The sequence below is a fragment of the Balaenoptera musculus genome, chromosome 10 (assembly GCF_009873245.2).
Source record: "Balaenoptera musculus isolate JJ_BM4_2016_0621 chromosome 10, mBalMus1.pri.v3, whole genome shotgun sequence".
Classification (NCBI taxonomy): Eukaryota; Metazoa; Chordata; class Mammalia; order Artiodactyla; family Balaenopteridae; genus Balaenoptera; species Balaenoptera musculus.
In genome coordinates, this window is record NC_045794.1 from 57003723 (window position 1) to 57025836 (window position 22114).

Sequence of the window (22114 nt, forward strand, 5' to 3'; positions counted from 1 at the left end):
TGTACTATGTGTGGGGATAAAGCAGTGAACAAAAGAGATGTAGTCTCTGCTCCCATGGAACTTTCATTTTTAGTAGGGAAACAATCAACAATAAAGAAGATAATGATACAATTACAAATGCTATTCAGAAAACAGAGGGTCATGTAAGAGAGAGTAAATGGGAAAAGGAGCTACTTTAGATATGGTTGCCAGGGAAGGCTAGTCAGAAATGATATCTGAATTAAGAACTGAAGGATGAGAATGAGTTAGCCATACAGACAGAGAGAAACCACATCCCAGGCAGAAAAAAAATTGGAGTGCAAAGGTCCTGAGATGGAGTATCAGTTAAGTTCAATTGAGAATAAGATGGCCAAAAATAGTGGCTTTAGCAAGACAGAAGTTTACATTTTCCTCACACCAAAATCTGTATGTAGGAGTGCGGGGCTGATATGGTACTCTAGAAAGGTCAAGGACCCATGTTTTCACCAGGTTGAGACTCTGCCACCCCTAGGATGGGGGAGCTTGCATATGACCCAAATTGGCAGCTACAGTCCCAGGCCATCACATCTATATTCCAGGGTGCAGGATATAAGAAGAAAAGAAGCAAAGGACTGAAGGTGTGCACCAGCTATCTTTTAAGGATGGTTCTGGAAGGGAGCCACATATCTGCTTATAACCCATTGGCCAGAACTACCACATGGCTACAGGGAGGCTAGAAAATACAGTCTTTATTCTGGACAGCTATATGACCATGTCTATTACTATGAAAAAAATGGAGAAATTTTAGGGGACAACTAACAGTCGTTGTTTGCTACAGACTGGAAAAAGCTTGGTACATGACAGAAACAGAAAGGAGGCAATGAGAAGGGTGAGAGTACGATGAGGTTGGAGAGGAAGGCAGGAGTCAGATTATGCAGTTTTAAAGGCCATGGTAAGGAAACTGGATTTTATTCTATTTCAAGGAAACCACTGCAGGCTTTTAAACAAGTAACATAACCTCATCAAGTTTTTTAAATGATCACCCTGGCTGGTATGGAGAGAATGGTTTAAAAGGGGTGCAGGGAAAAGTGGAAGCAGAGATGGTATGGATATTGCTATGCAAGTGATGATGGTGGCTTGGACAGGGTGGTAGCATCAGAGGTGATGAGAAGTGGTTGAATGCAGAATAAACACAAGGAAGAGCTGATGCCACTGGCTGATGAATTGGACCGAGAATGTGACGAATCACAGAAGATTCCTACTTTTTTGCCTGAGCAAGTGAGTGAACTGTTGGCAGTACTGTTTACAGAAATCAGGAAGACTACAGGAAGACAATTTGGATTCAAATGTTCTGTTTCAGCATATGCTAATTTTGAGATGCCTCTTTTTTATTCCTTGGCATGGTAAGATTTTCAGGATTGTCTATACCTTTTAAAAAATGGGAGGCCTCCCTTTTCTAAAACTAGTTATATACAAAGTCATTCTTCCCTTAATAAGGAATTTTTTTCTCAATCTAAATCGGTAATTTTTCTATAAGATGCATCTTACATTTCAAAAACACACAAAATACATACTCAGTATGGCCTATTTTTCAAGTAAGACAATCTATCAAAGTGAATGGTTTAAAGAAAAAATTCACAACGTACCAAATGGGCAAATTTTATCAATATTAGCAATAAAGATGAACTTTTAGATGCAATAGGACAATATTAAAAATACTTAGAGTGCTTATTAGAAAGCCATAAATATAAGAAATGTTGGTTTATTTAATACCTAGAAGCTACCTCTAAGGTAGGTATTAAACAAATTTCGCAAACTTATGAAAGATTGGGCACCACTAATAGAACAATTTTAAACTTGTTCTCAACAAGGCTTAAAGTAAATTTATCCTAAACAAAAATAGCGTTCTCAATAAAACAATAGTATCAGTGTATTTTTCCCCCAACACTGCTATGCTACACACTTACCATGAAAATGTTTGCTGCTCTATCTTTTCCAGTAAAATACCCAAGGGAATAAAACCCTCAAATTAGACCTGTCTCCTTTTGGAAGTGATTTCTCCAATTTTACCAAAGTTTATACTATTTAAAACTTGTGGGACTTCCCTGGCAGTCCAGTGGTTAAGACTCCGCGCTCCCAATGCAAGGGGCACAGGTTCGATCCCTGGTCAGGGAACTAGACCCCACATGCCATGTGGTGTGGCCAAAAAATAAAAAAATAAAATAAAATTCACAGAATTGGGTGTTGAGAGACCCGAGGCACCATTAAAAAACAAACAAACAAAAAAAAACACCCAAAAAAAACTTGTGCTCTGAGTAAACATGGGGATGATAAAAATAAGGGTCATCTTTTGGCTTTAACAAAGTCCTATGCTCTATATAAGTCAAACTAATAGATTAGAATGGTAAGTAATACTTGATGTTATTATATACATAGACGCACACCCCACTTTTATCATTTTGTCTTACAATTCCAAATATTAATAGTTAAACTGTCAAGTTATTAATAGCTAGATTAAAATGCTCAATAATACACAGATATATGTATTAATATACCTATATGTATGACATATACTTAGAGGTATAGTCAATATTTTAACACACCATCTTACATAGTAGAAGGGAAAGCTGAAGAGGCAGGAAGGAACTGTTGGGGGAAGGGGAAGAAAAAGGGAAGGAAGAACATAAAGTGTTGCTCCTCCTTGAAATTTCCTGAAGTAAAAAAACACAATGAAGCAGAATATTTAATGAAATGAATAACCAGGCAAAACATTTTCTACTGGCTACATCAGCTAATTTATCAAAATACCTTGTACTCTGTAAACACAACAAAGTCACCTATTATTTTATAGTATGCTTATTTTTCTTGCTATTTATGACTGACAGATGCCTCTTGCCCTTCAGTGATAAATTTTAAATTGAATCACAGTAAATTTTTGGGAGAAAAGGATGATTTTATAAAAGAAACAAAACAAGGGAAGTAGACATTTTATTTACTCCAAATGAATTGTACTTTACAGTAGTGAATTCTATTACTCAAGTAGAAAGGAATTAACAATTTTCACTTTATGAAACTACACAATTCCTAAACACGCATGCAGAGGCTCTTTTTAGGTCCAAAAATGTCAAGTAAAAAGGGAAGAGTTGATCAATACACAAAGGAATAGAGAGAGATTTATTATTTCAAAGAAAATAAAATTAATTTCACTTTGAGTGACAATTATTTTTCTGGGAAGCAGAGACTTCACTCTCCTTAAGTTTCCCCCAAAGCCACCGTAATTTCAAACGGTCCTGGTGACAGCGCAGTCACTCCAGCTTACGTGGGGATTGGGGAGTAGGAGCGAGAAAAGTGCTATAAATCTAACTCAGCAAAGCTCACCCAATAGTATTTTAAAAACCTGCTCCCCAATATGCTCCCTCCCGACAAGTTAAAAAACAACAACAACAAAAAAAGGAAGGGGGGTGAGTAAAAAATACCAAGGGTTTTCGACTGAGGGGAACTCACTTCTCAAGAGTTGATGGTGACGTGCTGCCGGTCCCTGGAAGTGCGTGAACAAGCACCGGAGGTTTCGGGGGCTGAGGGAAGAAAAGGGGACAGCGATCAGATCAGTTTCAGGTGGCGGGAGCGAGGTGGGGCCGGGACGAGGCGGACGTGGAGGGGGGCGGGGTGTCCGACACGAACACAAACACAAACACGTTCCGCGTCCCCGGGGAGGGCGGACCGACGCCACCTCACCATTCCCCGCCCCTGGAGCCCGCGGTCCTCCTCGGACCTAGGGCCCGTGGTCCTTGCGAAGCAACCCGGCCCCAGGGGAGCCGTAGCGGCCGCAGAGGCCCTGCTCCCTGTAACGACTGCGGAGAAGCTACGAGCCTCCCCGCGAGTCGGTGAGAGAGACGGTGGAGGCCGCGGGGAGGAAGGTGAGGGAGTGAAGCGCTCCTCCCCAACCCCCCTCGAACGCGCGGGAAGCGGTCTACCCACCCCCAACTCTGTCCCGTCGGCAATCGCCGCTCCCACCTTCCGCCGCCGCCTCGAGGGAAGTCGGAACGACGGGGGTCACGGCGGGGGTCAGAGGGTAAAGGTCTTGCTCCCAGCAGCCTCCGCGGTGGATACGTCGCCATCTTGGATCCGCGGGACAAGAAAATTCATGCGGTGAGTTTTTGGCAAATTTTCGGAAGTCTGGCAGTGGGGCGCGCGGCGGGGGCGGCGGATTCGGGGCCCCCGCAAGGCGGGGGAATGCCTCGGGGCCGGACCGGTCGCGCCCGGAGTCCGCGGGCAGCGTCCCGGCCCGCCGCTTCCCGTTGCTTTTGTCTCGGCTCCAATCGAGAGAGGGAGAGCAGAGCGGGCGGGGAGGGGGGGTGGTGGCGGTGGAGGGAGGGAGGGGGTGTGTATGGGGAGGGTGGTGGACGGGACGTAAAGCGTCGCTGTAGTCGGGTCGCTGCAGCGGCAGTTCTGGATCCTAGGCCCGGTCCCTTCAGCTGACGCTGGGGCTTCCCTCAGACTCCTTTCCCCCGGGCTCCCTCCAGCGCGGAGGAGCCTCCGCCGCGCTGCTTCCTGGGGAAGAAGAGAAGGCGGCAGCGGCGGTGGCCAAGGACCCCGGGCCCGCTTTAGACGGCGCTGCCGCCTTCCTGGCAGCTGCCGCGGTCTCTGGCTCTTCACATTCTCTCAGTACACGCACATCATCTGCAACTTATGTGTGTTTCTGTGTATGTACATGTAAAAGGTGGGGGACACTGGACTGGCTAACGGGCCTCAGGAGCTGCCAGGCCCTTGGGTACCGAAGGCTATGGGTGGTGGAAGAGAAAGAGTGCAACTGGGATGCTTCCTCTGCTTCCGTACCCGGGGGGTGAAGCTTCCGTGGTCTGGTAGAGACTGAGTCCGGAGAATCTTGCGGCGGCGGAGGAACCCGAGGCGCCTCAGTCTGTGAAGTTGCAAGCCCTAGGTTTCTACTTCCGCCGGGGCCTCTCCACCTTTTGCTGTCTTGGGTCTAACTTAAAAGTTTCGCGGAACAAGTGACTGGGGTTAAAAGAGGCGCTCCTAGTTCTTAGTTTAGGCTCTGTGGTCCGTCTAGGAGAGACAGCCTCTAACTCTTGGTAACTATGGGCCTTAGCGAATACGAGTTTTTAACTTTTATGAGAACATTTCCAAGGTCTTAGAATTTGCGTTTATTCCAGGCACTGTGGGTATGATATTATAACTACAAAAGTCTTACATACGGGTACCACACTCTTGGAAGGAACCTAAACATCAGCTTCCTTCGAATCCTAGGAGATGCCTTCACTTTTCAACATCCAGAAGACCGAATGCAACACATTTTGTTTCAAAACTCTTGGTCAAAGAATCCTACTCCTTTCTTAATCTTCTGGACGGTTTCTAATAATTAAGTACAGTGATATTAACCCTTAGATTCTTGGCGAAATGGTAGGAAATACCTAGTTAGAATCTGTTCATGAGGGAGGCCATGCTTGAATTTAGAGTTAAAAGTTGAACAGATTTTCTGTCATGCTTGATTTTAGGAATTTCTAGGCCTCTAGAATCATAAGTGTAGCGTTATTTGCCTCTTAAAACAACATAAGTGGAAGTAATAAAGTAGGGGGTGGGGCTTAGAAATTTGAAAATATCTCTTTACATACCGGGTATATGTTGTTGTTTGGGAATACTTGGTATATTTGACAAGTTATTTCCCAAACGCCAGTGAAGACATCTCTTTTGCAATTTTGGAAGATAACTTTATCCCAGATTTAAAGGGTTGCTTAAGAATCACAGTGGACTGAAATGGCTAAATGGCTACATTAAGGTGGTTTGATGTGTACATTCAGATCTCTTTTCATTGAAATACTTCTTAATGGACCAAGATGTTTAGTTAACTTTGTATGTTGAACTCCGCTTCAGTTTGTAGTTCTCTTGTAATATTAAATCTAAAGGAAAAATACAAGGTACATGTAAAAAAAAGACAAAAGTTCTCCACTTCTTTCTTGACTTTGTAAGATCCTCCTTTAATTTTAAAAAGGTTCTTTACTCTCATTTTTTTTTCCTGAGGGCTTGAATTGCAGTGACTTCTGTGATTACTTTGTATTGTGTTTTAGATAGGAATTGAGAAACTTTCACATTTTTTGGCATTCTAATTAATGTAAGCATCATTTGTTGGCAGAACCCTTTTATTCTAGGTATACTGTATAGCGATATCTGTAGCCTAATCTGATACTCTTGGGGAATTAGAATTGCCTGTACATTTAACCAAGCAAGAAATACAACCTTTTAAAGATTTTTAGTTTCTACAATACTTTAGTTTTAAAGTAAATTTATATGGCAGAAAAATGAAGACAAAATGCATGAGTGAGTGATTTATATTCCCTTCCATTTCAAAGTACTACTTGATCTTGGAAAATAAACCTCAGAATGATATTCCTCCCCAAGAGAACTAGTTACCTGTGTTTTTACTTAATAACCTTGGATATTTAATTTACTTTTTGATTTTTCATAGGTACTTCACAGTTAGTTATCTGAAAATTTTCTTTGTTCAAAAGTAAATAAATATTTAGATTTATGAGTAGATTTCATTAGAAGTGCTTCTAACCCAGTTGTTTTGGTTCTTATCTCTTCAGCAGATACTGGTATTAAAAGTATTTGTATTTTGAAAGACCTTTATAGAATTTTTTGTAACCTGTGGGAAGTTATAGTTTTACCCTTTTTACTCACAAATATGCTTCATAAGATTTTCTAATAATACAGAAAAATAAAGAAAAGGTATGCTTCACACCTAAATATGAAATAATGATTAGACATTACTAGATTGGTAAAAATAAGTTAACTATTCTTTGCTCTTTAAAAAGCAGTGTTAAACAGTATTTTTTAATTGTCAACATTTTTAACTGTAGGAAGTTCATTTGTGATGATTACATATTTAAAGGCAAACTTTCCATGTGCTTGCTTAATAGGCATTTGAGGACAATTTATGCAAACAGTGATACAACCTTCAGAAAAGATACTACTTAACAAGATTTTGTTACCTAGACTTCTAGTGGATTTTGTAGCACAAAGAAGCCAAAGAAACCAAGGTACCAGGTAGGGCAGTTTTAGAGGCAGAGTTAATCTGAGTTGCACTGTAATGTTTGAATAGAATTACATGCAATATTGGTATCACAATATTGATATCAAAGGATGTAGTGCTGTGACAGGAATCATTCTGGTTGATGATACATGTGATTGTTCTTCCTTGCTATGGATGATTTCTACCCATGATACTTAGAGGAGTTGAATTTCATTGTGACTTTTACTAGGTATTTTTGGAAAGATCTATACTAAAAATGGTGTCTGTTGTAGAACGTCTACCTTCGAAAACAAATAGAATGAACACTAGAGTTTTAAGGTTTTAAAATTATTTTGTAATTTTTACCTTGGTTTTGTGCGTTGAACTTTTCCTTCTTCAACTTAAATACTATATATATATATTTTTTTTTCTTGTTGCTTTAGTTTTTCTGTTTGACATCCTTTTTTAAACTCTTAAAATTCCTCTCATGACAAGTCATGCTGATATGGCTTGTTTATTTATTTACTTTGTCTATACTATTAGAAATGACTTGGAAAAAAGAATTCCTAATATTTTTTTCCTGATATCTTGTTCTCTGAAATACAGATGATAATCTCTTGGTATTATCACTTGGGGGTATGCTACATTGGAAAAAAGAATTGGAAAAAAGAATTCCTAATATTTTTTTCCTGATATCTTGTTCTCTGAAATACAGATGATAATCTCTTGGTATTATCACTTGGGGGTATGCTACATTATGCATTAATAAAATGGTTTACAATGTTTATTTTTTGTTAAGGCCACATAGCTTATATAATCATGAAATGCAAAATGAATTATCTAAGAGGAAAAAAACATAATTTTCCTTTTCTGGACACACTTTAATATTTTGTATATGTTTACACCAGGGACCTAAGTCTATTTAGATATAGCTAGATATTTTGGACATACCTGCCACTTACCCTGAAAGTTTTCCCTTTTTTTGCTTTCATGCATATGTTTTTATGCGGGGCTTGGAGGGGATGGTGGTGGTATTTTTAGTATCACTTCTCTGTTGTTTGACAAATTTCTTATCATTCAAAACTACTCTGGTGTCACTTTCTTAAAGAAACCTTTCCTGATTTCCCAAATCCTTCTGCTGTACTGCTTTTATTGTTCAAATTTCTATTATTGAATGTGTCACATGGTATTGTAATTTACTGTCCATCCCCACCGTCCACCTTAACCTCCACTGGATTGTAAGCACCTGAGAGGTAGGGCTTTGTCTTACTTATATTTACATTTCTGGTACCTTCTAACTGCATAATACTTAGTAGGTTATCAATAAATATGCAGTAAACTGAAATGGTGCCAAATTGTCATTTGACAGTGCTGTCATGTGTTGTTTCCCAATCCACTGGTCAGAAACAACAGATTGGAAAAGGGTATGGGAAGAAGGGCATCCTGCATTCCTTTACTTCCTTGAATCATTTCTTACAGTTCTGCTTCTTAATTACCTATGGGAAACTAGATAACCAGCTTCTTAGAAAAATGTGTGTGGAGTGAGTACAGGACTGAGGGAAGGATGTAAGTAACAAAGTGTTTCTGGCAGTGTTTAGGTCTATATTTCTTGCTGTATTTTGTATGGCTAAGGTCATTGGTTGAAGGAGATACTTTGTGTTTACCCCATAATATATTTACAGTTGCTTAACCATGAGCTTCTATTAGATTTGGGCTTTTTGACGTTAGATTCTATGTCCTCCCCCTTGGCCGCCACCTTTTTACTCCCAGTGCCTGACCTAGTGCCTAGTACAAAGTAGGAGTTCTCTAGTTTTTGAATACCATTCTCCTTATGAAAACTGGCTGAGATGATTTAATGTATTTTTATTGGCTGTCCAAATTTCCAAAAGCTCTACAAACTGACTTTTTAAAAAAGCAAGTGTGAAGGCAAATTCCAACTGAAATTGGTAGCCTAATCATGGTCTATCTGTGTTAACCTGATTTTCTGTTTTGATGCAGAAATATTAATGTATTTGATGGCAAGTGCTGTCTAGGCCACCCTGGGAGGTGTTAGGTCATACATAATATATATGCTATCTTAACTTTCTAAAATCTGATAAATTTCAATTCTGGGAAATACGTGGCCTTTAAGGGTTTGAATAAGAGATTGTGCACCAGTTTTGTGTCCCTTTTTTGAACTGTAGAAATCAAAACAGTAAATGATATACAGAATTGCATTTAGTGGAGATGCTAACATTTTTTTTTAATGAATTTATTTATTTATTTATGGCTGCGTTGGGTCTTCGTTGCTGCTCTATTTGCAGTGGGGGGGCGGGGGGGGAGGGCTACTCTTCGTTGCAGTGCTCCAGCTTCTATTTGTTCTCTGCCTTTGCTTCTCTTTGTTGTGGCGCATGGGCTCTAGGTGCGCGGGCTTCAGTAGTTGTGGCTCGCGGGCCCTAGAGCGCAGGCTCAGTAGCTCTGGCACAAGGGCTTAGTTGCTCCGTGGCATGTGGGAGCTTCCCGGACCAGGGATCAGACCCGTGTCCCCTGCATTGGCAGGCGGATTCTTAACCACTGCGCCACCAGGGGAGTCCCAAGATGCTAAACATTTGACTTAAGATCTTAGAAATGTCTCATTTGCCTACGTATTTTTCATTGACTTTTTTTTTTTCATTGACTTTTTAATGACTAAAAGCTACTGAAGATACGGAGAGTATATTATTTTAAAAAGAGTTTGTTCTGGTACTGGGAACATCAGTTTTTTCTCTGCTTTTAGTGGATTGAAAGGTCTCTCCTTATGTGAAAGTAGATGAGAATGCACTCACAGTACATATTTACTTTGCCAAGGAATGATAAAATAAGCAAGAGGAAATTTTGTGTTCTGGCACTTTAGGTAACAGTGAGTAAGTACACTTGCATTTTTTCAAACTTATTGATATACCATTTTTCCATTTATATACTTGGATGTTGAAACATTACTCCATCTTGTATGAGCATCTGGACAAAATGTAATGACAGATTATGTAATACAATGTGTTTCCGAGAGGAACATTTGGTTTTGTGTCATATCTGGCAGGAATGTGTTTTTGTGTTACTTTTTACATTGTAAATTACGATGCTTATTCTTCATGCAAATTTTGTACTTAATTTTCTGTTTGTAAAAGAGTCTTCAATAGATTGGTAAAATAATAATATTCAGTAAGTTTACCATGCCATTCAAAGGACCTCATTCCTTTTGACTTAATTTTACTACTTAACAGGTACCTAAAAAGTGCTTTACAGCCTGCAGAGCACTTCCATATTACACCATCATAATTTTATGTGGCTGTCATTTTGATGTTAAGATTTAAAATAAGGTTAAATTTTAACATTAACATAAAGATAGAACAATCAAACTGTTTTGATTAGTATGAAAATTAGTAAATGGGAATTTTGAAGGCCATTTTATCCTTAGATTGGACTCAGCATCTAGTGTCTTTCTCACTTAATTTAATGCTACTCTATAGGGAAAATCCTGATTTATCAAATTAAGTAGATGTAAGTAGAAGATTTGTTTTTGTTTTTAATTGATCATCCTGCAGATTCAGGATCATTTAATTAAATTAATATGGAAATTTGAAAGAGAAGTATTAGGAAATTTGTGTTTCAAGCTTGACTTTCTGGGAGAATGCAACAGCTGGTCACATTTTTAAAAATGATAAACATATTCATCAAGAAACACCAAAACTTTCAGTAATAATCCTGTGTTATAGTGAGAGTAAGTAATAATATTATATTACAGATACTACATTTTACACATTTACTTATCGCACAATTATATTTTGAGGTCATGTGCTAACTTTGTCTTGATTTAGTAGTGCATGGAATAGTGCTTTTGGGGTGTCGTTTTTATAATTTTATGTGAGTGAGCATGTCTGGCCTTAGATTAGAAAAAATTCAGAGCTATAGAAACTAATCTATGCACACTTAAGAGAAATTGTACATATATTCATACACATGTCAGGCTAAACTTTGAGGTCTATAGCAAAACTATTTAACCTGATGGAAGAGATAGCAGTCTCCAAATTTTAAATTTGATATATGATGCACTTTTGTGTTATGTATGATTGTGAATCACACATCTAAAATAGATATGTATGTATAAAACAATTATATATAGTCCAGTGCTTCAGGGAATTTGACCTCTGACTGCTATTAAGATGTTTCAGAGCATAGTTTGAAAGTGAAGACTTTTTCTTCTCTCTGCAGATGCGAAGTTCACAGAACTTGCTTGTTTTTCAGTAGACACTTTCAACTAAGTCCTTTAATAATTTGAGTGTTTATTTTCTTCTAGACATTGCTGTAAGCGCTGGGTATATATGATGGTGAACAAGGCAAGTTTCCGCCTTCATGGAGCTAACGTCTTAGGGGGGAGACGGATAATAAACAAGTAGACACAATTTCATAGGGTGGCAACTGTGATGAAAATAAAGGGGGATATGGGTACAGCAATTGGTTAGGGATGGAAGGAGGAGACTATTTAAGTAGGGTGATGAGGGCAAGACCTCTCCGGAGGTGGCTTTTGAGCAGAAACTGAGAAAGGAGAAAGCCATGCAAAAATCTGGATCAATGTTTTTCCAGGCAGAAAAAATAGAAGACCCTGAGATGGAGTCAAGTTTTTCATGTTTGATGAAAACAGGAATTTCATCAGTAGTTACTTAGTGCTTTCTGCATAAATAGGGGTAAACTCTAAAGGGAAAAAGAAAAAGAGATGATTAAGATGTAAATCTGTGTCTTTCAACTGCTGAAAATGTTGTGATGGACCCAGTAATTTATAATACATTTTACGAAGAACTATAGGGAGGAGGAATTATTTTTCATTTAAGAGGCCATGATGTTTTCTGGATCAGGTTGGGGGGGGTATCTCTGTATTAGTGGAAAATTATAAAGGAGAGTAAACTTAAAACTCTCTTTGTGTTTGCATAGAATTATCAAAACCTCTAAAAGATTTTGTTTTTGCAATATTTTAGATAGATTTTTCTAAGAAATTAATCAGTAATGATTTTCATGTTTACTTAGATTTCCTTGTACAGTTCAATAAATATTACTATGTGCCATACACTGTTAGAGATGCAGTGAATAATTCTTGAAGTTCACTTTTTGTGGTGCATGTTATGGGTACATGCTAGAGTAGAGCAACCTTGTTTGAGGGAGTTTAAAGAGTTGGTTTCAGGTCAGTGATGTTTGAACTGGGTTCTGAAGGGTGATTTGGAGTTCACTTAGGTAGGGGAGGATACGGAATCAGCATTGCAAATACAAAAAGTCTGGAAGACTAGGCTGGATTTAGAGAATGGCGCAGTAATCTCCTATCGTTCTTGATGCAGTTCTGCAACCTCATGAGAAGTTGACTGAGGGAGTGAATTTGCCATAGTGTGAGAGACTTTTTTTTACATGATGAGGAATAATTAACCAATTTATTTTTGACAACGCGAGTGAAAATCAGATTTGTGCTTCAGGAGGAAATTTTAGATTCCACAGACGATTTATGATTAAATTTACAAGCTTGATGCTTTAGTCTATTTCTAAAGTTTTTGAAGGATTTTTTTTTCTCTCTGTTAGACAAATTATAGTTATTCTGTATTCATGTTGGCAGGATTTTTTAATTACTAAGAACTTTGAAATTCTGTAGTTTGTTATCTTCCAGAGAACTTGTTATACATATAAACCAATGCCCATAATGAAAAGTTTCATATTAATGGATGGAATTTGTTATGTAAGTTTTAGGGCAGGCAGAGTTTGAATGTTGTTGTTTGACATTGTTTGCAGGCATGAGATTTAACATTACTTCAGTAAATTAGAGTAATACCAAAAAAATCTAAGTTAGCAATATAATCATTCATAGGAGCTTATACCTATAATATATTGCTAGCAGTGCATATTTTACAATGCTGAGGTGTGTGTTCTTCAAAATACCGCACATAACAGCTGTGCATTTATTTTAGGTTGCTAGCATTATTTATTCTGACATTGAAAAAAAAAAGCCCAAATGAATGTTTTTAAATAAAAAGAATTGATTCCCTAAGAATGCTGTTTGAGCAAATTACTACTTTGATAGTATGCATTATATACCACTTTTTTCATAGCAAAAGTTAATGATTCTACGTGATGACTTGGAGCTGCCCAAGTTGCCTAATTGTTTAGTTCATTTTTGACTGAATAAAATGGAGCTCATTATAACTATTTCCTATTAAAGAGAGTTATATTTTGCTGGAATTTTACATGATTTTGTTAAGTCTCTGGTACTAACCAGCCTGAATTGGAATCACCAATTATGCTTTTAATTAGCTGTGTGACTTAATCCTCTCTAAACTTCAGTTTTCTCACTCGAAAAATGTGGATAAGTAACTGTATTTACCTCATAAGGTTGATATTAGGAATAAAGGCTCTTGTGGGTGTTTTTGTTTGTTTTTTGCTTTTGTTTTTGGAGTGGGACTTGCCACTTAACTATGAGCTTCTGAGGCAAATGAGAATTAGCCACAATTTATTTCATAGAGTACACTATCCTTTTTTTTTGTATCAAATTTATAAATGTAAACAAGAAGAGTGCAGTTTCGTTCTTACAGTCTAGACATGTTTTTCCTACCAGGAATTTTGTTTAGATGGTGTTGTGTTAAGTATTATGTGTAATATTTTGGGTAACATAGATACATTTTAGCATTGCTCTGTCTGAAGCATTTGGCATGGTGCATGGCACATAATAGGCACTTAATAATTCCTTTGTTAAATGGGATAAATCTAATGGGGAGAGCATTGACTTAGCACTCGGACTGTGTCTGCCACTTACAGCCTGAGTTATGTTAGGTTATCTATAGCAAGTTACTTCTCTGTGCCTTAGTTTCCATTTCCTTAAAATTAATAAAATATCTTCTCTTAGGCTTATTTAGAGGATTAAATACAGTGCAAAACACCTGACAATAGGTTCTTAGCAATGTTGGTTCCTCTTTTCCTTTATACAGAGTAAATATTTCAGAATTCTGGAGGAAGTTCAGAGGAAATACTTAATATAGCACCTATGATTTACTTTTTGGAAGTTGAGGAAGGTCACTTATTTACCTTTGAGCATGTGCTCATTTTTAATGGAGGGATAATATATTATTTTGGAAAGACTACCACACTTGGATTCAGAAGATGGGTTTTAGTCTGGGCTCCATGAATTTATTAGCTATGTACCTGGGCAGATTAGTATTGGAGAACTTCATCTTTTTAGTCATTTATACCTCCTAATGTTGCTGATGAGAACTGAGATATTGAAAGCAAAAATGTTTGGCTAACTGTAAAGCATGTGAAAGTATTATGGTAATGAGTACTGATTATTAGTGGTTGTAATGAAACTAGTAGTTTCTTAAGTTGTGTGGTTCATTTATTCATTCACTCATTCAATTTACCTTGTGGTACTGCTGCATTCATGTGGTTTGCCCTTCATTTTTATTTAATTAAATATTTGGCTATTGGAGTGGGGAGCGTGGAAGAGTGCGGGAAAAAATGATTCTGCTATGTCTCAGAGTAGGCCAGTTAATACTTGCATGTTTTTTTGCATGATGAACTCCTGATACTTTCTGTGTAAGTGTATATAGGAGGTTCTTACCTTGTCTTCATTCCCTCTTCATTAAGGGTGAAAGATTTTGAATATTCTGGTTATTCTCGTTTTGTAACCTGTGTTCTTTCTCCTTATTATTGTTAGCCAAACATATTTTTGTGAATATCATGCGTGCCTTTTTTTCCCTACAAATGAAATTCATTTGTAATTTATAATTAGAGCATTGAGAAGTCAGTGCAGTAGTTTGAAACTGTGTATATTCTTTGCATATTTAATGTGTATGAATAATTTTAAAGATCTTTTGGGTCTGAGCCTTTTTGAAAGCATTAAAATAACTACCATATAAGGAGAGTAGAATCAGCTACTAATGTAGCTCTGCAGTAGCAAAGTCAGGAAAGTGAATCACAGAGTAATGAATTTGGAAAATGATTGTGTATTGAAGGGAAAGGCATTGCTTTTCATGTCACCCTTCTAAAAATCTAGTTAGTGATGGTATGTGCCTGTGAGTTCTGCTGATTGTGATTATTTAATCTCGTACTGTTATTTTAAAAAGTTGCTTTCAAGTAAAATATGTTTTCCTTCTAAAAACATACACTAAAACTCTAGAAACTGGAAACTTGCCACCCCCAATTCTCAGGTTGCTCCTCCATTTTTTCATATATCTAAGGCAAATAATTTTAAATGGAGTAAAGACAACTTACTCCTATCTAAAACTTACATATAAAACTTATAAAATAAATTTCTCCATATCTTCAGATCTTGATCAAGATACGCCCCTTTATAATTTTTGATGGTTTTAATAATGATTGTCAGGTACAGCAGTATGCTCAGGCATCAAATATTGATTTATGTCCACTATGTTTATTATTCTAAGAAGATGATTTATTAGCACATTTTAGAAAAGTTTACAAAGCCAAAGGCTTTTTACTTAATTTGCTGCAATTAACTAGAAGTCATTAGAGAATTCATTCTTCAGAATAGTCTACATCCTGAACTACATGGTTAAATAGATTTTATTTTTATTGTATGTGCCAGCCTTGGGCAAATAATGTACATGCCAAAATCCCAAGACATGGTAAAGATATGTATTTTTGCTTTTGCAAAATTAGATTGTCAGTTATAACAGTATTTCAGAAATAGTGTTTATTTCTGATTTATCAGTTGGCACAGAAAAAGGACAGTTAATGTTCCTTTGATTTCTAACATTATTCAAATTAATGTATGGAGATTTGAATTTTTTAAAGGGAAGACTGTTGTAATGGAAATTATGTTCTTTTTTTTAATATAAATTTATTTATTTATTTTTGGCTGCATTGGGTCTTTGTTGCTGTGCGCAGGCTTTCTCTAGTTGCGGCGAGTGGGGGCTTACTCTTCGTTGCGGTGCGCGGACTTCTCATTGCCTTGGCTTCTCTTGTGGAGCACGGGCTGTAGGCGCACGGGCTCCAGTAGTTGTGGCTCGCGGGCTCAGTAGTTGTGGCACATGGGCTTAGTTGCTCCGGGGCATGTGGGATCTTCCTGGACCAGGGCTCAAACCTGTGTTCCCTGCATTGGCAGGCGGATTCTTAACCACTGCACCACCAGGGAAGTCCCAGAAGTGATTTTCTTATAACTTGCCTATTTGTAGTTTTGGATTCTTGAATTACAGAATATTATTATTGCAGCATAACAAGGAAAGTAATACTGTTATTGAGTGGCTGAAGCAAATGTGAGGTATGTGCTGAAGGAGCCTGTGGTTAAAAAAAAGTATAATAATGGCATATACTTATTACAGAAAAGTGGAAAATAAAGATTGAGGAAAAGAAGAAAATAAAAACGACTGCAGTCCTGCAAACTAGAAGACGTTAACCTGGGCAAACATTATTTGTTGTTTCCACTGTTTGTGTGTGTGGTGTATGTTTAAAAGCACTCCAGTCTCTTTTGGTTTTTCTTCCTGATTATTAAAGTAACAAAAATGAATTTGGAAAATTAAGAGAAGTATAAAATAAGAGGAGGGATTTCCCTGTTGGCACAGTGGTTAAGAATCTGCCTGCCAATGCAGGGGACACGGGTTCGAGCCCTGGTCCAGGAAGATCCCACATGCCCCAGAGCAACTAAGCCCTTGTGCCACAGCTACTGAAGCCCGCGCACCTAGAGCCTGTGCTCCGCAACAAGAGAAGCCACTGAAATGAGAAACCCGTGCACCGCAATGAAGAGTAGCCCCTGCTCACCGCAACTAGAGAAAGCCCACGTGCAGCAATGATGACCCAACACAACCAAAAATAAAATAAATAAGTAAATTTATTTTAAAAAATAAAAGAGATAAAACATCCACAGACAACCACTCTTTTCATTTTTGTAATAGGGAAATTGGGCTATACTTACTGATTTATCATCTCTGTTTTTTTAAAATTTACATCGTAAGCATTTTCCAGTGTCATTTAATATTTACCCAAAACATGATTCTTAATGGCCAGAGCATAACTGACCTAATGATTCCTTATTATTGAACATTTAATTTTGTTTTGATTTTCCAATTATATAAGGAGCATTGTGATGAACAGTTTTGTACCTGAATTTTTGTTTACATATTTGGTTATTTCTTTAGAAAACATTTCTGTAAGTATAATTATTATTTTAAAGTATTAGAGGTACTTTCAATGCTTATTATGTAATGCTGTGTCCTTAGTCAAATTACTTTTCAAGTTTTAGTGTCCTCTCCTGTTAAATAGGTATAATAATGATATTTATCTCAGGATTGTTGAGTGAATGACAGTATATGCACAGCGTTTAGCTCGGCCTGTAGCATAAAGGATACTTCTTAGAGAGGCTTTCCTCAACTGCCCTTTCTTAAGTAGGCCCCTCCTCCTGTAGCATCTATTACAATTAATCATTATTTAACAGTTTGTCTCTTATTCCACCACTAGAGCATGAGAAGGGATCAAGTCAGTTTTATTTACTAATGTGTATTTGAAGCCTCATATAGGGCCTGACAAATATTTGTTGAATGTATGAAAAGTTATTTTCCAAAGCTTTTAATATTTACTTGACTTACAGCAAGGCTGTGCCAGTTTACATTCTCACCAGCTATGTGTGAATTATCTTTTTTACTTTATTGTCAGTGAAACTGAGTATAGTATAGTTGTGTAAAAAAAAAAAAGTCCTAAATTTTGAAGGTGTAAGCTTATAATTTAAAAAAAGTTGAATTGTTTTGTTTTTCTGAAGAGTGTATCTTTTTGTGTAATTTGTGTTTTACCTGTTTTCTGTTCATATTCTTTATTGTCAGTAATAATAAGAATAAGAATAAGAGTAAAATAATTATAATCCTGTCGGTGGTCCCTTCCTAAGCATCCTGTGGGAAAAAGTAACTTATAATTAATATTACACGAATAAATGAAGTTAGCAAACATATAGTGGTACTGTACCAGAATTGACCACAAAGTGGTTTAAACAGGTTAAAGTAACAATGTGAAAGTTTAAGGAGATTTTTATCTAATATACTGTAGCAACACTAAAAATGTAGCTAAAATGTTATGTTAATGCAAAAATCAGATTATAGTTTTACTATTTTCTTAAGCTTATGCTGTCTGGAGGGCTTCAATTTGATATCCATGGATGAATTTGAAAAGAGTAAGTGGTTTGCTAGTGGAGGGTATGCAAAGGAAGATTTAGGTACTTTATTAGATACTTTGTGTGTTATTTATTCATTCATTTGACAAATGTTTAACTCCTATTATGTGTCAGGCACTGTTCTAAGGGAATTATAGTGTACAAAATAAAAAATAAAACATGGTTTGGCAGATGGCGGTAAGGGTATGGAGAGAAAGAGTCCAAAGGAGTATGATGTATGTATGGGATTCAGATTTAAATTGGTCAGGGAAGTCCTCCCCTAGAAAGTGATGGAGTGAGCCTGTGGTGAGGGAGCAATCCTGTGCATATTCAGGAGAAAGGGGTTCCAGGAAGGGACAAAAACAAGAGCAAATGCCCTGGGAGAGGATGTTTTATGATTTGATGTCTTATGATTGAAAAATTGCAGGAAGTCTGTGTGGCTGGAGTGTGGTGGGAAAGGAGGAGAATGGTAGATGGGTGAAGAAAAGGTAGGGACTAGAGGTAAGTTAGGAAAGATTTTGTAAAGCCATCATAAGGTCTTTGGCTTTTACTTTATGTAAAATGATCTTACATATACTCTTCACAGTTATTATGCAAAGTTTGTTGAATGCTTCTCATTTTACAGTTGATTAAATAAAGGTTCTGTAGGACAGCCTATAATTAACTTCTCCAAGTTCATATAGCTAATGAGTGGCAGAACTAAGATAGAAACTTAGGTCTTTGACTTCAAAGCTTATGACTTTTCTTTACACTGTTGTTCTTGCTCTAGCATATTTCTGGAGGCGTTCACTTTTTTTTTTCCCCCCCTTAAACCAGGATCCATAGTGTGGATTCAGGTGGAGTGTTGATGCACACGTGTGTGACTGAAAAAAAAAAAAACAACAAACCTCAGAAAGCAGTTTTCTTACTGCAAGATGCATTCAGATGTTTTCTATTATATATCATGTTTTAAACATGGTAGTTTTGACTCAGTTGATTTCATGGCCCACTGTTGGAGTCTGTATTTTGAAAATCACTGCGCTGTTTCTTTTGGAATACCAGAAGTTCCGTATTTATCTATGGCTCTGAGTTATGCTAAGTGTGGCTTCTATGTTTATTTCAAAAGCATTTCTTATATCTATAGAACTAGCTCTTAAATTGGGAAGCAAGTGTAATGCAATTAGTAGATTACAAAAATATATAACATTTGAAGATTCATATATGATTTAAATTCCTTGCAGAAAAACTCTAACTTAGTAAGGAAACTAGTTGGCTGAATTAAATCTTGTAGTAAGAGGACAGGGCAGTTAAGAACAAGGAAGCTAATGCTGCTAGTATTACTATTACTGATTTCTGTCAAATGTTTATTATACTAAGATTTTTTTTTAAGCACATTAATATGCTACTTAAATATTTTAGGAAGATTTAAAATATATTTACATGTATCTCCTATTAAGATTTTGCTTTCTCAGGGCAGGACCCATTTTCATTTTGATATCTATAGGAACTAATGCCTTTCTTTTTCTTTTTTTCAAGGTTTTTTCTAACCATTCTTATTTTTAAATCAGCTTTGTCAAGGAAGTTTACATATAATACAAGACAGCCATTTCAGGTTTTTTAACAAGAGTTTTGACAAATTTATGTACCTGTGTAACCATCACCACAATCCAGATAGAAACATTCCCATCACACCCAGAGTTCTTATTGCAGGCAGTCTTCATTTGTAGCCACAGGCAAACCTCTGATTTGCTTTCTATCACTGTAGATTAGAATTTTTTTAGAGGTTTGAACAAATGGAATTGTACAGTATGCATTCTTTTGTGCCTGACATCAACGTAATATTTTTGCTTCCTCAGGGTTGTTTCATGTATCAATCTCTCATTTCTTTTGGATAGTTTTTTGTTGCGCTGTTCTAACTGGGCCTAAAAACATGTTGGTTGAATGAATGCATATTTGGTACAGTGAGTATCCCTCCCTCCACAGTTTTGCTGCATTTCTTCCTCTATCATGAGGATGCTAAATCCTCTTCCAGATTGTGTGTGTTGCTAGACTTAAATTTGTGTATCGATTATGTGAAGGTGTGATTTAATAGTAAAAAATGTACAAGGTTTAGAGCTAAATGACCTTGACATGAAACCTTGTCCTTGTTCTACCATCCTATACATATAGGCAAGTTACTTAACCTTTCTGAAGCTTAGTTTCCTTTTTTCTAAATTGGAGATAATTATACTTAACTTTGAATATTGTTGAAGTATTAAAGGTGTTGTATATAAACATTGTATATAAAGCAAACATACTAGGCTCTTGTAAAAATGGGAGTGTAATTCAATTGTGTTTTTTGGGTGGTGGTGTCTAGCATCTGCTTTTTACCTACTTAACAAAATTGTGCCTACCCATGTAGTTGCAGTTTTGTATTTTTTATTAGTATTCATTAGTAGTTTGAAGAAACACATGTTTATGCTTACTAAAAGTTTCATCTAATGAAAGTGATTAAGGTCTTGATTAGTTTACTTTAGGTCCGGGGTTCCCAACCCCTGTGCTGCAGACTGGTACTGGTCCTCTGCCTGTTAGGAACCAGGCCGCACAGCAGGAGGTGAGCGACAGGTGAGTGAGCGAAGCTTCATCTGCCACTCCCCATGGCTCGTATTACTGCCCGAACCATCTCCCCGCCCCACCCCCCCGCCGGTCCGTGGGAAAATTATCTTCCACAAACCGGTCGCTGGTGCCAGAAAGGTTGGGGACCGCTGCTTTAGGTCACAAAATTTCTGCTAATTAAAATTCTAATAAAAATAATAAGTCATAAAATTTTTTAACAGCTTGGAAGGCTTAGTAAAATACAAAGAAGGGGGAAAAAGACCAATAATATCAACTCTTCATTATTGGTGGATAATTATTTCAAAGAGTAATATGCTAGTGGGGAGTAAGCAACCAGGAAACTAACGTTTTTTTCAGTTACGTCTTGTAGTAGGTGCTTTTCACATACCATTTATTCATTCAGCAAATTTTAATTAATGCCTACTAGGTAGCAGATACTTTTCTAGGACATACTTTTCCACCTCACTTTTGTGGACTTTTGAGATTGATGATGATGATGATGATGATTTTAAATCCCCTGTATGTTTGTTGAGTGCAGTAATATTTTTATTTGGCCTTGGAACTGAGGAGAGTTAATGTGGATTTTAGCAGATTAAATCGGTAGTGTGTGCTTGTGGCCAGAAGATAGTTTTAAACTTATCTAAATAACTAAAAGGTTATTAAATTTTATATTTTGACCATAAACATTGATTGTGCTTGTATCAAATTAGGCTTGGAAAGAACAAATTAAAATGTTAGGGGAATAATAGTAGGTTTTGCTGCTTGTATATGGTATGTAGAAAATTGAGAATAAGGACGCCAAATTTTGAAGGATATCTTTTGGTGGTTTTTTCACTACAAAATTTTAGTTTGCCAATGTCACATTTTTTAGAACAGTTTTTACAGGATAAGTCTAATTGATTTGTTGTCTTATTGATAACTGTTTAAACCAAATATTGATAACTGTTTAACTGCACAATCAGTAGCAAAAAGTTATTAGATGAAAACAGGAAGAAGGATGGTTCAGTCTGACAGTGTGTAATGTAGAAGAAAAGTTAATAGAACAAGTACAAAGTGGAAATTAAGTGGGGTTATACGTGGTAATTAAAGTGGGACAGATAATAAATTGTGCCTTTGAAGATAGAAAAAAATGAGTTAAGATTCAGTTTTTAGGCATTCAGATAGACTAGAAATATCTTCATTTAGGTTTGTGGTTCTTAATCCTGAGTGCTTTATACCCCAAGGGATCAATGAAGATAGGAGTGTGTTCGTTATTTCAGTATTTCAAAAATCAAACCTAATTAAAATTAGTGTTCTTGGCTTTTCGTAAACAGTATATCTGTTTATGGTAATAGTGGTCATTTTCTGTAGATTAAAATCCCTTGGTTAGTTACATGTGTTTAATAAAGAGAGAAAAACCATTTTATTTAATAAGA

At 36.9% G+C, this 22114-nt stretch overlaps 1 protein-coding gene across 6 annotated transcripts in view; it reads left to right on the forward strand.

The window, feature by feature from the left end:
* The first annotated feature begins 4024 nt into the window (after positions 1 to 4024).
* CNOT2 (CCR4-NOT transcription complex subunit 2) overlaps positions 4025 to 22114 on the forward strand; it is a 113493-nt gene continuing 95403 nt past the window's right edge. For 3 of the 6 annotated variants that reach the window (XM_036865339.1, XM_036865346.1, XM_036865347.1), the window contains exons 1-2: positions 4070 to 4107; positions 6894 to 7020. In XM_036865339.1, the coding sequence (XP_036721234.1) occupies positions 6911 to 7020 (110 nt within the window). In that variant the 5' untranslated portion in view covers positions 4070 to 4107; positions 6894 to 6910. Of the gene's footprint in view, positions 4108 to 6893; positions 7021 to 22114 lie in introns of those variants that run through there. The other 3 variants (XM_036865340.1, XM_036865341.1, XM_036865344.1) reach the window with 3 other exon arrangements.